This window comes from Puma concolor, chromosome B1 (assembly GCF_028749965.1).
Source record: "Puma concolor isolate L17-30 chromosome B1, mPumCon1.1.hap2, whole genome shotgun sequence".
NCBI lineage: Eukaryota > Metazoa > Chordata > Mammalia > Carnivora > Felidae > Puma > Puma concolor.
The window spans coordinates 128,403,661-128,418,303 of record NC_141670.1 but is presented as its reverse complement, the minus strand read 5'-3'; the positions used below and the strand labels follow the sequence as shown (position 1 = coordinate 128,418,303).

Below are 14,643 nucleotides of genomic sequence, written 5' to 3'. Positions count from 1 at the left end.
ATAAATCTGTAATATTTTGTAACTCTCTTTACCAGTTTGTCACTCAAGCCCTATCAGAAGGTTGGTTTGAATTGGCTGGCATTGGTACATAAACATGGACTTAATGGCATTTTGGCAGATGAAATGGTAAGTAGTACTCTATTTCTAGGATTCATCATTGAAAGGCCTTCTTGATATCATTTAAAAAGTAAAATTTTCCCTTGACCCCTGTAATTAACTGTTCTCACGTCAGTATTTTATTACTCCAGTCACCCCTTCTAATTTTCTAGCACTTCTCTTAGCTCTGGCCTCCTCATTGCCCCTCAAAATGAAAATGGGCTTTTACTTTCTTTCTGATTATCAAATTAATATATATGTTTTAAAAATTAGACGTTACGTAAAAATTCCAAAAATAATCAAGATCCCTCATACTCCTGCTGCCTTGAAATAAGTACTATTTTGGTGTATATCTTTTTGAGATTATTTTCTTCTGCAGGTGTGTGTTTGTATGTACATACACAATATGCATATGTATAATACTAAGATTTTGTTTTATGTGCTTTTCTATAGCTACTTTGAAAATTTATAGAGACTTATAAATAAATCCACACATTTATCAGCAACATCATTTCAGCCATTTTTTGTTAGCTGTCTCTGAGTTTCTGTGCACCCCCCCCCCCCCCCCATCACATTTGCTTGAAGCTGAGCTTAGGAAGTTCATTACACCCAGTAGTTCAGGTATTGTCATATAGAAACTTGACCTTTAACCTTAATGTCCTTCTTCTGTTAAAAAGTTTATTAAAAATTAGTCCTGTTCAGTGGAGAAAATGCTTATTAAATACATATGTATTACAGTGTGTATTACATTTTCAAAATAAAAATTAACAGTGATCCTTATTCTGTAGTTAGCTTCTAGTAATCTTTTGTACTTTAAGACTATTCCCACACATACATTATATTATTATAACAAAGATGCTCTTTATCTGATAGAAAACAATATATATGCAGGATTTCAAATAGTTATAGAATTAGATATAGAATATAGAACATTACAGTTGTGGTGAGCTGGACTTGAGAATCAAATCTGGGTTTGGAACCCATACCTTTGCTTTTCATAGGCTAATCCTTACCGAATGGCCTAATCTCAGCCAATATTAATGAAACATGAGTAATTTCTGTATTTTAAGATTATATTTGGCATCAAATGAGGTATAATATGTGAAACTGTTTTTGTAACCTGTAAAACACAGTATCTATAAATTAGTGTCTTGCCTGGTTTGCTAGGGCTCCCATAATAAAAGACCAAAGAGTGGGTGGCTTAAAAAACAGAAATTTATTTCTCACATCTGTGGAGACTAGAAGTCTAAGATCAAGGTGTTGGCAGATTTGGTTTCTCCTAAGGCCTCTAGCCTTTGTTTGCAGATGGCCACCTTCTTGATGTGTCCTCACATGTCTTTTTCTGTGCTCACACATCCCTGGTGTATTTTTCTCTGACAATGGGGATTGGGCCCCCATCCCTGTGATCTCACTTAACCTTAATTACCTCCTTAAAGAACCTATTTCCAAATATAGTCATATTGGGCATTAGGGCTTCAACAGGAATGAGGGCAGTTCAGTTTATCACAGCTGGCAGTGTTTAGCTAAACTTGCTCAGTAGCCTAAAAATAAACCCCACTTCGCTTATATAGAATTTACTTGCAGTAAAATACACAAATGTTCAACTTAGTGACTTTTTACATATGTGTGCACCCATGTGACCACTTCCCAAATCAACATTTCCATTGTCCCAGGAACATGCCCTCATGCTTCTTTTTAGTTATGACCACCACTATTCTGATGTCTATAAACATAGGTTATTTTTTTTTTAATTTTGAACTCTATATAAATAGCGCCATTCAGTATATATTGTTTATTTCTGGTTCATTTGGTGCATGATAAAGTTACAGAGATTCATCCGTGTTCTTATATGTATCAGTAGTTTGGTTTTTGATTGGTATGTGATAGTCCATAGTATAAATATGTTGCAACTTGTGTATCCATTTTCCTATTGAAGGTCATTTAGGTCATTTCCTGTGTTTGGCTACTGTCAACATTCTTACCCAAGGTCTTTGTGGATATATGTCCTCATATTTCTTGAATATACTCTTAGAAGTGAAATTGGTGGGTGATAGGATAGGCATATGATCTGATTAGTCATTGGAACATTGTTCTTTATTTAGTATGTATTAAATACTTGTTTTATATAAATAATTATCAAAATTATATCCTTTATATGCATTGCAAAGCTCTTCCATATTAATGTGTGTCATATTTTAACTAGCAGGATACATCCTGCTCATTAAACTGAGTTTTAGTGTAATTTGGACATTATGGTCTGTTTTATCAGTCATTGAGAACTAAGAATATAGAACTCTCATACGGTTGCATTATGGGGAATCAAAAATAAATAAAACCAGAAGTATTATTTTTCCTTTTGTGTTTTCCAGTATTTTCTGTTTTTAAATTTCATATATTATCTTTTAAACATTTAATTTTAGGGCCTGGGAAAAACTATTCAAGCCATTGCATTCCTGGCATACCTCTATCAGGAGGGTAATAAAGGTCCTCATTTGATCGTTGTTCCAGCATCAACTATAGGTTTGTAATATTGTGGACAACTACACTTGACTGTATAGGGTTGTGTATAGGGAGAAGAAAATCTGTGATTTCTTAGTTTATAGAGGTGAATATTATGTGGTCACCTTATGTTTTTTTTCTCCCTTTGTATGTGTGTGAGTATGCGTGTTTGATTATACTGGACATCTTTTAAAATAACTGCAATACAAGTCAGTTATTCACCTTTTGAATTATTATGGAATTATTATGGATCAGGGACCATCAATAAGATCATTGACTATTGTAATACTTCTAGAAAATTGTTTTAATGAAAAAGTTGTTTTAATGAGTAATTTAAGAGAAATAAGTGCTTTTAAATTTATAATTAAACATTTATAGAATCAGAAAATATACAATTCATCCCCATTGGAGTTACTCTTTCTTAATTGATTGGATGTTGACTAGAGTAAGAGAATATACGTATGAACATAATCCAAAAAAGAGTCTTTAAAATGGAAATTAATGGGGGCGCCTGGGTGGCGCAGTCGGTTAAGCGTCCGACTTCAGCCAGGTCACGATCTCGCGGTCCGTGAGTTCAAGCCCTGCGTCAGGCTCTGGGCTGATGGCTCAGAGCCTGGAGCCTGCTTCCGATTCTGTATCTCCCTCTCTCTCTGCCCCTCCCCCGTTCATGCTGTCTCTCTCTGTCTTAAAAATAAATAAACGTTGAAAAAATAAAATAAAATAAAATAAAATAAAATAAAATAAAATAAAATGGAAATTAATGATCTATAAATATAATGGTTGGCCATCTGCCTTTCATTTTATGCCTCTTCAAAATTATTTTAATCATCAGGAGAAAAATTCTGAAAGGTCTTTTTTTTTTTTTTTTATCATTATTTTGCAAAAGAATTTCTGGATAGAATTTATTTCACTGCATATAACCTGTTGTAGCACATAACCTGTTGTAGCAGATACAAATAATATCTCTTTTGCTTTATAGATAACTGGTTGAGAGAAGTTAATTTATGGTGCCCTACTTTAAAGGTGCTCTGTTACTATGGTAAGAATGTCATTTTGCTTTAATTAGAAATTTTAAAATCCTTACGTACAGTAAAGTACAGTAAATGTAACCAATATGTGTGTGGTGTTTTTAAATTGTAGGCTCTCAAGAAGAACGTAAACAGATTAGATATAACATCCATAGTAAATACGAAGAATATAATGTAATTGTGACCACGTAAGTATGGAGACAAAGTATATTTGAGCAGGAAAGATTTTGTGTAACCCTCAAATTTTTAAAAATATCTTAGTAGTAATATGAAGGAAAATTTATGCTAAGAACTATGCAACAAAAGTAATGGAATGACTTATGTTGAGAATTCGGGCATTTTTCAGTTTTTTAATAGTATAACAGATGATGGTTAGTGGTTATAAAAAGGCTTTGTCCACTTGATTGAAAGTGTAGTTTTACAAGACTTTCTGTTAAACTTAAAGTAAAATTTAAGATATCCCACCAAATGATTTGTAATATTTCTAACTTATGTCAATTATTAATCATTGATTGTTGGAGAACAAGAAGCCAGAAGTACCGTGAGAATGTCCTGAAGGAAAAGCACGGAGCAGCAAGGAACTGAAAGCAGTTCCATTCCTTTCCTTCAGGACATTCTCACGGTGCCTCCAGCTTCTTGTTCTCCAACAATTAATAATTTTGTATTAATAAATACAGTGAAATCTCACTCTCTAAATGAAAAAAATTGATTTATAGAAGTATGGGTGGAAACTTCTACCAAGTTAATCATGACTTGGTGTACTGGCTGTTTTAGCGTAAATATTTAGCAGAGGGGTGCCTGGGTGGCTGTCAGTTAAGCGTCCGACTTCTGCTCAGGTCATTATCTCACAGCACGTGGGCTCGAGCCCCACATCCAGCTCTGTGCTGACAGCTCAGAGCCTGGAGCCTGCTTTGGATTCTGTGTCTCTGTCTCTCTGCCCCTCCCTCACTCATGCTCTGTCTCTCTCTCAAAAATAAACATGGAAAAATTATTTAGCAGAGAAGTTACTGCTCTCATATTGCATTTTTAAATATAGGTTATTTCAATCTTCATGTTAACTCTCAGTAGTTACTGTTTTCTCTACTGACTTCTGTAGGAGGCCATGATTAAAAGAATTCATCCAGAATTCATCTTTTCTAAATAAAATGGACTTCATTTTCATATATAGTCTAGTACTGGTAGCTGCTATTAACTTTTTTCTTGGATGTACTCTACTACTTTAATACAATAGTATTATGTACTTAACAAATGTTTTAATTTCATGTCCTTTTTTTTCCTGTTTGTTCTGAATGTATAACAGTTCATGAGAAAAAGTGTATAAAAATTGCAGATTACATATAAATTATACCCAAATTGGCTTCTTCCTAGGTGTGTAGATGTTGTCTAATTGTAACATTTAAATTTTCCTTTACCTACATATGGCAGCTTCTATAGTTTGGTTACATATAAGTAATTATTGGATACAAGTGCATCAGTATTTATTTGAACATCAACTATGTCTAGTGGTATCTTTTAACTACTGGTTATTAAAATTGCATGAATAAAAATTTTATAAAACACTAAATCTCACTGTGGTCCAGGCTTTCAAAGGTATAACCTTAGACTTTTTTTTTTTTTTTTTTTGGTGACAGGTATAATTGCGCAATCAGCAGTTCTGATGATCGTAGTCTGTTTCGAAGGCTGAAACTTAATTATGCTATTTTTGATGAGGGCCATATGCTGAAGAATATGGGCTCTATCCGCTACCAGCACCTTATGACAATTAATGTAAGAGAGGATTTTGTGAATTATTCTAATTATAATTTAATGTATTTAGTATTTGATATCAGGGGTCAACAAACTTGTTTTGTAAAGGTCCAGATAATAAATATTTCATGCCTTGTGGGCCATTAAGCTTCTGCCACTTCTTTGCTTTTTAACTACCCTTTAAAAATATAAAAATCATATTTATTGGCTCATGAGCCTCAATTTGCAAACCCCTGTTCTATGTGATAAACTTTATGAATATCAAATATAATCTACTTTCATTGCCTCGGAAAAGTGATTGATATGAGGATATAAGTTACCTACTTACAAATGAAACCATTATTTTTACACATTCAACCTTAAAACACAATAGATGATAATTTTTCTCAGTTACTAGTCTTTCATCAGAGAATGTTACATTATTAATAATGGTCTTAACATTTTTTTCCTCCCCCACTGAGAAATGCAGACAAGGATTTGGCTTTAAAAAAAAAAAAAAAAAAAAACCTAAATTTTACTTTCATTCATTCACAGGCAAATAACCGTTTGCTGCTCACGGGCACACCCGTACAGAATAATCTGTTAGAACTCATGTCACTATTGAATTTCGTTATGCCACACATGTTTAGTAGTAGCACCAGTGAAATACGAAGAATGTTTTCCTCTAAGACAGTAAGCATAAATTCATTATTTTCTCCCAAGTATGTCACTTTGTGTTTTATGGGGGCCGTTTTTCTATTTTGTCTTTTTTCTTGTTTTCATAGTGTATTTGTGCTATCAACTAAGTTTAAGTAGTTGATATCCCTATACTTGGGTGAATTGGGAAGTTAGCCAAAATACAATGGGAAATAAGTTGGTAACTTTTGTAATTAATGTCTAAGAGTTTTGGTTTTAATATCCTGATTCTCTGAAATGACAGGTTTAGTTTAGTGGAGAACTCAGATACATAATTTGTGTGGAAAATTTGGTGATTGCATTTGCCTTACTAAAATTAGGTAAATTAGGAGCATTTCTTTATAGGTAAACTGTAGAACTGGACAAAGGTAGAATGTCCAGAAAATTCCTATACTGGAAAATATATTTTGTTTTTTGTTTTTTTTTTTAATTTTTTTAACATTTATTTATTTTTGAGACAGAGAGAGACAAAGCATGAACATGGGAGGGGCAGAGAGAGAGGGAGACACAGAATCTGAAACAGGCTCCGGGCTCTGAGCCATCAGCACAGAGCACGTGGGGCTCAAACACACGGACCGTGAGATCATGACCTGAGCCGAAGTCAGACGCTTAACCGACCGAGCCACCCAGGCGCCCCTGGAAAATATATTTTGAAATAAAATTCAAAAGTAACAATTTCTAAAAGTTACACTTAAATTCTATTTAAAAGAAAGTCTGGTTAATTTTCTCCCTGTTGCTTAGAAAAAGTACAGGATTTGCCTGGGTGGCTCAGTTGGGCATCTGACTCTTCGTTTCGGCTCAGGTCTTGATCTTGTATTTGTGGGTTCAAGCCCCACATCAGGCTCTGTGCTGACAGTATGAAGCCTTCTTGGGATACACTCTCTCTGCCCCTCCCCTGCTCACTTGTGCTCACTCACTCTCTCTCTCTCTCTCTCAAAATAAATAAATAAACAAACTTAAAAGTATAGTATAATCTTCAGAGACTCCTAAATTTTCTAGTACAGCAATGTTTATACACATTTTTGACTGTCTCGCAAGTCTCACATATTTTCCAAGAATTTCCTATGGTGGTCTTCCACTGCAAATTAATGGCCTTTTAAACTTTCACTAATGGATTCACTCCCACTTGATGGCCAAGCAGATTATAGAATATGAAGGAGTTTTTCACTTCTTAGAACAAAATTCCACTTCTTTAATTCTCCAAAATTAATAGGTTTTGATTAGGAACCATCCCTGTCTTTTAGACCACATGGTTTACATCCCCGGCACTAGCTTTCTACCTAGAACATAAGTTTCCTACCTATCTCTCTTTCTCTTCTTCTTCTCTTCTTTTTCCCAACCTGTTAAACACACACACACACACACACACACACACACACACACACACACACACACACTTTTTCATGAGACCTGGTATAATTTGTTACGACTCATTAGTTATGACTTAATGATTCTGAACACCATCCTAGAACAGTTCAGTTTCGTTAGCTTAGCAGAATACATGAAACCTCAAAATACATGTGGAGCTTGAAGAGGTAGATTATAGCCCAGAGTTGACATGTGGATATTCCATCTAGAATGAAGTGCATTTCTGTGGAAAATAACTCCTGATGATAGTGAGGATGATTTTCATGTTATGTAATGTTGTTACTGTGATCATTTAAATAAGTAATTTCTAAAAGGATATGTTCTTTTTTTACTTAGAAATCAGCAGATGAGCAAAGTATATATGAAAAAGAGAGAATAGCACATGCAAAACAAATTATAAAACCATTTATTCTCAGAAGAGTAAAAGAAGAGGTAATTCTTATTGGCATATTTTTTTATTATGATTGCTTTTTAAAAATCTGTTTTCTTCTTTATTTGAATGATCTGCTTAAACTGTTTTCCTTTCTCAGGTTCTCAAGCAGCTACCTCCCAAGAAAGATCGAATTGAATTGTGTGCAATGTCAGAAAAACAGGAGCAACTGTATTTGGGTCTTTTCAACAGATTAAAAAAATCTATCAATAATATGGGTATCATCTGACTTTCACAATTTCATGTGAAAAATAATCTGTACTGGGGCTACATTTTGTTTAGTCATGTTATGGTGGGATTTGCTCATTTTTAAAAAAATAGTTAGAATTTGAAGAAATAAACTTTTTGTTTGCATTGAGGTATATTTCAGCAAACATCAGCTTGGGTTTTGTGGGTTTTTTTGTTTTTAATGTTTATTTTTGAGAAACAGAATGAGAGCATGCATATGTGAGGGAGGGGCAGAGAGGGGAGAAACAGGATCTAAAGTGGGTTTCCTGGTTTTGGGGTTTTGTTTAATGCATGTTCTTTGGATCACAGAAAAAAATACAGAGATGTGCAATGTAATGATGCAGTTGAGAAAAATGGCCAATCATCCTTTATTACATCGCCAATATTACACAGCTGAAAAGCTCAAGGAAATGTCTCAGCTTATGCTAAAGGTAAGGATTTCACATTATGTTAGCACTAAGCTTTAGCAACATAAGGTTAAATTAAACCTAACGAGCATATTGACCCCATACTTAAGAAAAGCATATTTATTTTTATGTATTTTATTTATTTATTGAGAGAGAGAGTGCAAGTGAGCAAGTGGCAGAGAGAGAGAATCACATGAGGCACACTGAGGGGGAGAGAGAGAAGCGGGGCTTACCCGATTCAGGGCATGAGCTCAAAAACCATGAGATCATGACCTGAGCTGAAGTCAGATGCTTAACAACTGAGCCACCCAGGTGCCCTAAATTTTTTTTAATGTTTATTTTAGAGAGGGAGCATGAACAGGGAAGGGGCAGAGAGAGGGAGAGACAGAGGATCCGAAGCAAGTTCTGCACTGACAGCAGAGAGCCCAATGCAGGGCTTGAACTCAAAAACCATGAGATCATGACCTGAGCCGAAGTTGGATGCTTAACCAGCTGAGCCACCCAGGCATCCTGCATTTTTTTTTTTTTATTGTTTATTATTTTTGAGAGAGAGAGACAGAGCAAGCAGGGAAGGGGCAGAGAGAGAGGGAGACACAGAATCAGAAGCAGGCTCCAGGCTCCGAGCTGTCAGCACAGAGCCCGACGCGGGGCTCGAACTCACAAGCCGTGAGATCATGACCTGAGCTGAAGTCGGCCGCCCAACCAACTGAGCCACCCAGGCGCCCCTGCATTTTTATTTTTAAGACAAAGGTCAAGATGGGGCACCTGGGTGGCTCATTTGGTTAGGCATCCAACTTTGGCTCAGGTCATGCTCTCACAGTTCATGAGTTCAAGCCCCGCATTGGGCTCTGTGCTGACAACTCAGAGCCTGAAGCCTGCTTGGGATTCTGTGTCTCTCTCTCCCTCTCTCTCTCTCTCTCTCTCTCTCTCTCTCTCTCTGCCCTTGCCTTGCTCACACTCTGTCTCTCTCTCAAAAATAAATAAACATTAAAATAATTTTTAAAAAGATAGTGTGGAGAACTTCTATAATACCCAAGAGGACTGACAGTATGTATCAGAAGTCAGCAAACTGTGGCCGTAGGGCCATTTTTATAAATAAAGCTTAACCAAGTCTTTTAGTTTCTGTTGTTTTGTCTGTGACTACTTCCTCAATACCTTGGAGATATTGCAGGCTAGATTCCAGACCACCACAATAAAGCAAGGCAGATGAATTTTTTTTGTTTCCCCATGAATATAAAAGTTATGTTTAGGGATGGTTGGGTGGCTCAGTCGGTTAAGCGACCGACTTCGGCTCAGGTCATGATCTTGCGATTGGTGAGTTCTAGTCCCACAATGGGCTCTGTGCTGACAGCACAGAACCTACAGCCTGCTTTAGATTCTCTGTCTCCCTCTCTATTCGCCCTTCCCCTACTCATGTTCTGTCTCTCAGTGTCTCTCAAAAATAAATAAAAACGTTAAAAACCAATTTTGTAAAAATTAACAAAATAAAAGTTACGTTTACACTGTACTGTTGTCAGCTAAATGTGCTACAGCATAATGTCTAAAAAAGTGTGCATACCTTAATTAAAAAATATTTTATTGCTAAAAGAATGCTATTGTCATCTGAGCTTTCAGCAAGTCGTAATCACTGATCATCATAACAGATATAACAGTAATGAAAAAATTTGAAATATCTGAAGACTTACAAGAGAGACAAAGTGAGCAAATATTCTTAGAAAAATGGTATCAATAGACTTGGTCAACACAGGGTTGCCACAACCTTCAGTTTGTTAAAAAAAATACATTATGAAACACATAAAGTGAAACACATAAAGTGAAACAACATTATGCCTGTACAAGTGCAAAGTTGAGTAGTTGCAAAACAAATCATTTTGCCTACAGAGCCTACCTAAGATATTTACTGTCTGGCCCTTTTTAGAAAATCTGCCAGCTCCTAATCGAGACTTCCATAATGCACTTCTTTATTTATTTTTTTACCGAAAAGATCCCTCAGATTTTATGTCCTAGATAGTGCATTGGTTTTCTTCATTTGTTTTCTTCATTTTTTTCTTTATTATATTTTGTCTGTAGGTTATTTTTTTTGTTAATGTATATTTACTTAGAGAGAATGCATGGGGTGGGGGGTGGGTGGGTAGGGACAGAGAGAGAGGGCAGGAGAGAATCCCAAGTAGCTCCAGACTCTCAGCACAGAGCCCAATGTGGGGCTTCATCCCATGAACCCTGAGATCATGACCTGGGCCAGAATCAAGAGTCGGTTGCTTAACCAACTGAGCCACCCAGGTGCCCCTTGTTTATAGTTTTAATTAATCTTTGTTTTTGCCTCATTCTCCCTTAGCACCCACCCATAGTTCTTCTTTATAGATCTTGGTGTTAAAAGTCATTATTTCCTGTTTTAAATGTGTTTCTATTATTTTAAATATATTATAGAAAATTTTAGGGGCGCCTGGGTGGCGCAGTTGGTTAAGCGTCCGACTTCAGCCAGGTCACGATCTCGCGGTCCGTGAGTTCGAGCCCCGCGTCGGGCTCTGGGCTGATGGCTCAGAGCCTGGAGCCTGCTTCCGATTCTTTGTCTCTGTCTCTCTCTGTCCCAAAAATAAATAAACGTTGAAAAAAAAATTAAAAAAAAAAAGAAAAGAAAATTTTAAACATGTAAGAGTAGAGAGAATTGTATAATTAAATCCTCTACCCATATAACCTTCACCCATTTTCTTATACAGTTATTATGTGGAATGACACTGCTCTCATTTCATCTAGACCCCTCCTTAGGATTATATTGAACCAAATTGTAGACTTTATTTCATTTCTGAATATTTCAGTATGTTATCTCTAAAGCAATAAGGGCTTTCCCTTTTTTATTGTACCTAGAAAATGAGTATTATTTTCCTTTGCTAAATTGGTTGCAGTGACATGTGATATTTAGCTATTTTACCCAATGTGAACAATTTTATTCAAGTGTTCTGATCATATTATAAATTAGCTTCATTTTTAAGTGTGTATTCTGTTTTGTTTTGAGGAACCTACACATTGTGAGGCTAACCCTGATTTGATCTTTGAAGATATGGAAGTTATGACAGACTTTGAATTACATGTACTTTGTAAACAGTATCGACATATTAATAGCTTCCAGTTAGACATGGACTTGATTTTAGATTCTGGAAAATTCCGAGTTTTAGGATGCATCTTGTCTGAATTGAAACAGAAGGTAATAAAGAAGAATGCTATTCCTCTTACATTTTTACAATTACATAAACTTTTTAAAAATAATTCTGACATGATTTGACTTTCTTGAAGTTGTAGCCTGTGTCTGTTCTACATTTTTCTAGAAATTAATGCTTTGACCATTTAGGGGATATATTTGGGGATATGTTTTCCTGATTACTTTTCCTCTGTTGAGTATCAGAAAAAAAAAAAAAAAAAAAGAAGCTAGTAGAGTTGCTTTTAAAAAGTAATCTTGTCATTTCATAATGACATAATGACATAATTGGTTATTTGTATGATTGCCTCTAAATTATTTTGAAGATATTTTGAAGTTAACTACCTCTCTAGTTTCTATGTGAAATAGTGTACATTTTTAAGATCATAATCCAAATAGATAGTACTTTTGTAGTTGTTTTCATTAACTGTCCTTAAAAACCAAAACTAAGAATTATGTTTTAAGTCTGAAGTTCAGAAGTTAAGATAATTTATTTATATATAAACTTGTTATATCTATAATAAGAAATTTACCTTAGCTGTGACTACTTGATTTTTATTAAAGAAGCAGTTGATCATTATATGCTTATATCATTTTATTTTTCCATGCATCTAATCCATGTATGTATTTTCACAGGGTGATAGAGTTGTATTATTTAGCCAATTTACCATGATGCTGGATATTTTAGAGGTTCTCTTAAAACATCATCAGCATAGGTACCTCAGATTAGATGGAAAGACTCAGATTTCTGAAAGGTTCGTATACTTCACTTTAGTTTCAGAAAAATCTCTGTCCACTTCACCTTCAAATAAGAGTAAATGTTAGAATTTTAAATGTGTATAGAGCATTTGAATTGTCTTACTTTGAGTCTTTCATGTGGTTATTTGAAATCATTGTGTTAAGATAAGGAAACTTTCCTTTTTTAAGTTTTTGATCTGAATTGCATAGAAATATATTTCAGTATCTAATTGGAACTGTGTACCTTAAAATGTTTTTTCCCCTTTAAAACTCATTCAAAGCCTTGAAGCACCTTACATTAAACCAAGATTGTTTTAAAACCTTGGGCTTTTTGTATTTTAACAGTAATTGAGTAAGTTTGGTTGTTTATTTTTTTAATACCCAGAGATTAGAAAGATTGTCTTCAAAACAAAAAAAGAATGTTTTTAATAGTATGTTTACACTTCATTATTTCTTTTGGTTTGCTTTTTATCAGCCAGGTTTTTTTTTTCCCTGCGTTAAAGATAGAAGTCATCCTAAAAGAGAACAAACACCCTGCTAGTTTGATCTTGAGATCCTTGGTTCAAAGGTATCAAGAGCAGCTGCTGACAGACTTCTGAGAAGACTAAAGCTGACGAAGGCCAGAGATTGAAAAGCCATACACAAAATTTAGATAGAAGTCATTAAACAAAGGAGAAAATAATCCATTAGGATTACTCAAACCTGAATAGTTGAATTAAAGTGAGAGTTAGTAGGAAGATACATGGTATGGAAAAGAAGTTAGTGAATCGAGAGGGTCTTCCAGTAAAATAACTGCAGGAAAAGTGCTTTAGTGCCAGGAGCATGTATTTACATCTTCAAGGTTTTTTTCCACATAGTGTGATTGTTTTCAATTTTAATTGTGTACATTTCAGTGAAATTTAGCCTAATATATTTATCTGACAGGATTCATCTAATTGACGAGTTTAATACCGATATGGATATCTTCGTGTTTCTGCTGTCAACAAAAGCTGGTGGCCTAGGAATAAATCTGACTTCAGCAAATGTTGTTATACTTCATGATATTGACTGTAACCCTTACAATGACAAGCAAGCAGAAGATAGATGCCATAGAGTAGGCCAGACTAAGTAAGTGTTTTGAATTGAAATTTAGTTTTAACCAAATGCCTGTTTAATTTGTATAGAAGAGTAGAATATAGTCTGTCAGTATTCTGCTTCAGTTTTTTTTATTTTCGGCAAAGCCTGGCTGCTGATATCTTTCATACCAGCAACGCTGAATATGACATATCTCACTATGTCATGTATTCACTTTCTAGTAGTTAAAATAACCTCGCACCCCACCCCAATTTTGATGAAAACAAAATACTATCAATGGTTCAGCTCATTTGAAAAATATTAGTAACTGAAAGGCTTTTTTTGTTAGACCATTTAAGAGCCAGATAGACGTAATAATATATATACTGTTGATACTCTATTATCCTTTAGGAAGCACATTATCTGAGTTGTAGATATTTTAGGTGAAGGATCATTTTGACATTGGAGGTGAAAATACCTGTAATTCAACTCTGCTGTCAGATGTGAGTAGCCAGTAATCATTATTTTCTCTGTGGAGTATATGTTTCCAAAAGACATTGATAAAATCATTTATGAACCAAATATTTATCAGTGCCTATTATGGGACTAAAACTTCCTGTGTAATCTTTTTACTTTTCTATACTTCCTTACTTTTTGTACTGAATTATTTATTGGAACCTGATGAGCAAAGCATGTTCCTTTTTAAAATGGAATATCTCTCTGAACCCAGACTGTTTGTTGAAATAAGTTTTACTAGTAATTTTTGGAGTACAGATATCTTTCTGTCTTCTTGGATCAATAAGAAAGGATGTTTAGAAGTTACACGCTCAGAAAATGTTAATCCCATGTAATATGAATAAAAGGAAATTTAAAGTTAGGGATCTATTTATTATGCAATCTTCACATTATTCTTACCTCTAAGATGTTTTATATAGTTTATATATATTCAAATTTTATATTAAGTAACCAATGGACATATTTTCTATTTTCTTTAGAGAAGTACTAGTTATAAAATTAATAAGCCAAGGGACAATTGAAGAATCCATGCTAAAAATTAACCAACAGAAATTGAAACTAGAACAAGATATGACCACAGTAGATGAAGGTAAGTTGTTTGTAAGCAGAAACTTCGGTATTTGTATGAAAAATAGCAGTAGCAAGGAATTAGCAAAAATGGCCTGA

The 14,643-nt window shown here is 34.6% G+C and overlaps 1 protein-coding gene across 6 annotated transcripts in view; it reads left to right on the top strand.

The window, feature by feature from the left end:
- SMARCAD1 (SNF2 related chromatin remodeling ATPase with DExD box 1) overlaps positions 1–14,643 on the top strand; it is an 80,432-nt gene that overhangs the window by 59,550 nt on the left and 6,239 nt on the right. For all 6 annotated transcript variants that reach the window (XM_086704571.1, XM_025921534.2, XM_086704569.1 and 3 more), the window contains 13 exons: positions 36–126; positions 2,517–2,616; positions 3,575–3,634; positions 3,736–3,811; positions 5,255–5,390; positions 5,904–6,041; positions 7,749–7,844; positions 7,943–8,060; positions 8,380–8,501; positions 11,491–11,679; positions 12,307–12,425; positions 13,333–13,515; positions 14,457–14,566. In XM_086704571.1, coding sequence (XP_086560697.1) covers positions 36–126; positions 2,517–2,616; positions 3,575–3,634; positions 3,736–3,811; positions 5,255–5,390; positions 5,904–6,041; positions 7,749–7,844; positions 7,943–8,060; positions 8,380–8,501; positions 11,491–11,679; positions 12,307–12,425; positions 13,333–13,515; positions 14,457–14,566 — 1,538 coding nt within the window. The remainder of the gene's footprint in view (positions 1–35; positions 127–2,516; positions 2,617–3,574; positions 3,635–3,735; positions 3,812–5,254; positions 5,391–5,903; positions 6,042–7,748; positions 7,845–7,942; positions 8,061–8,379; positions 8,502–11,490; positions 11,680–12,306; positions 12,426–13,332; positions 13,516–14,456; positions 14,567–14,643) is intronic.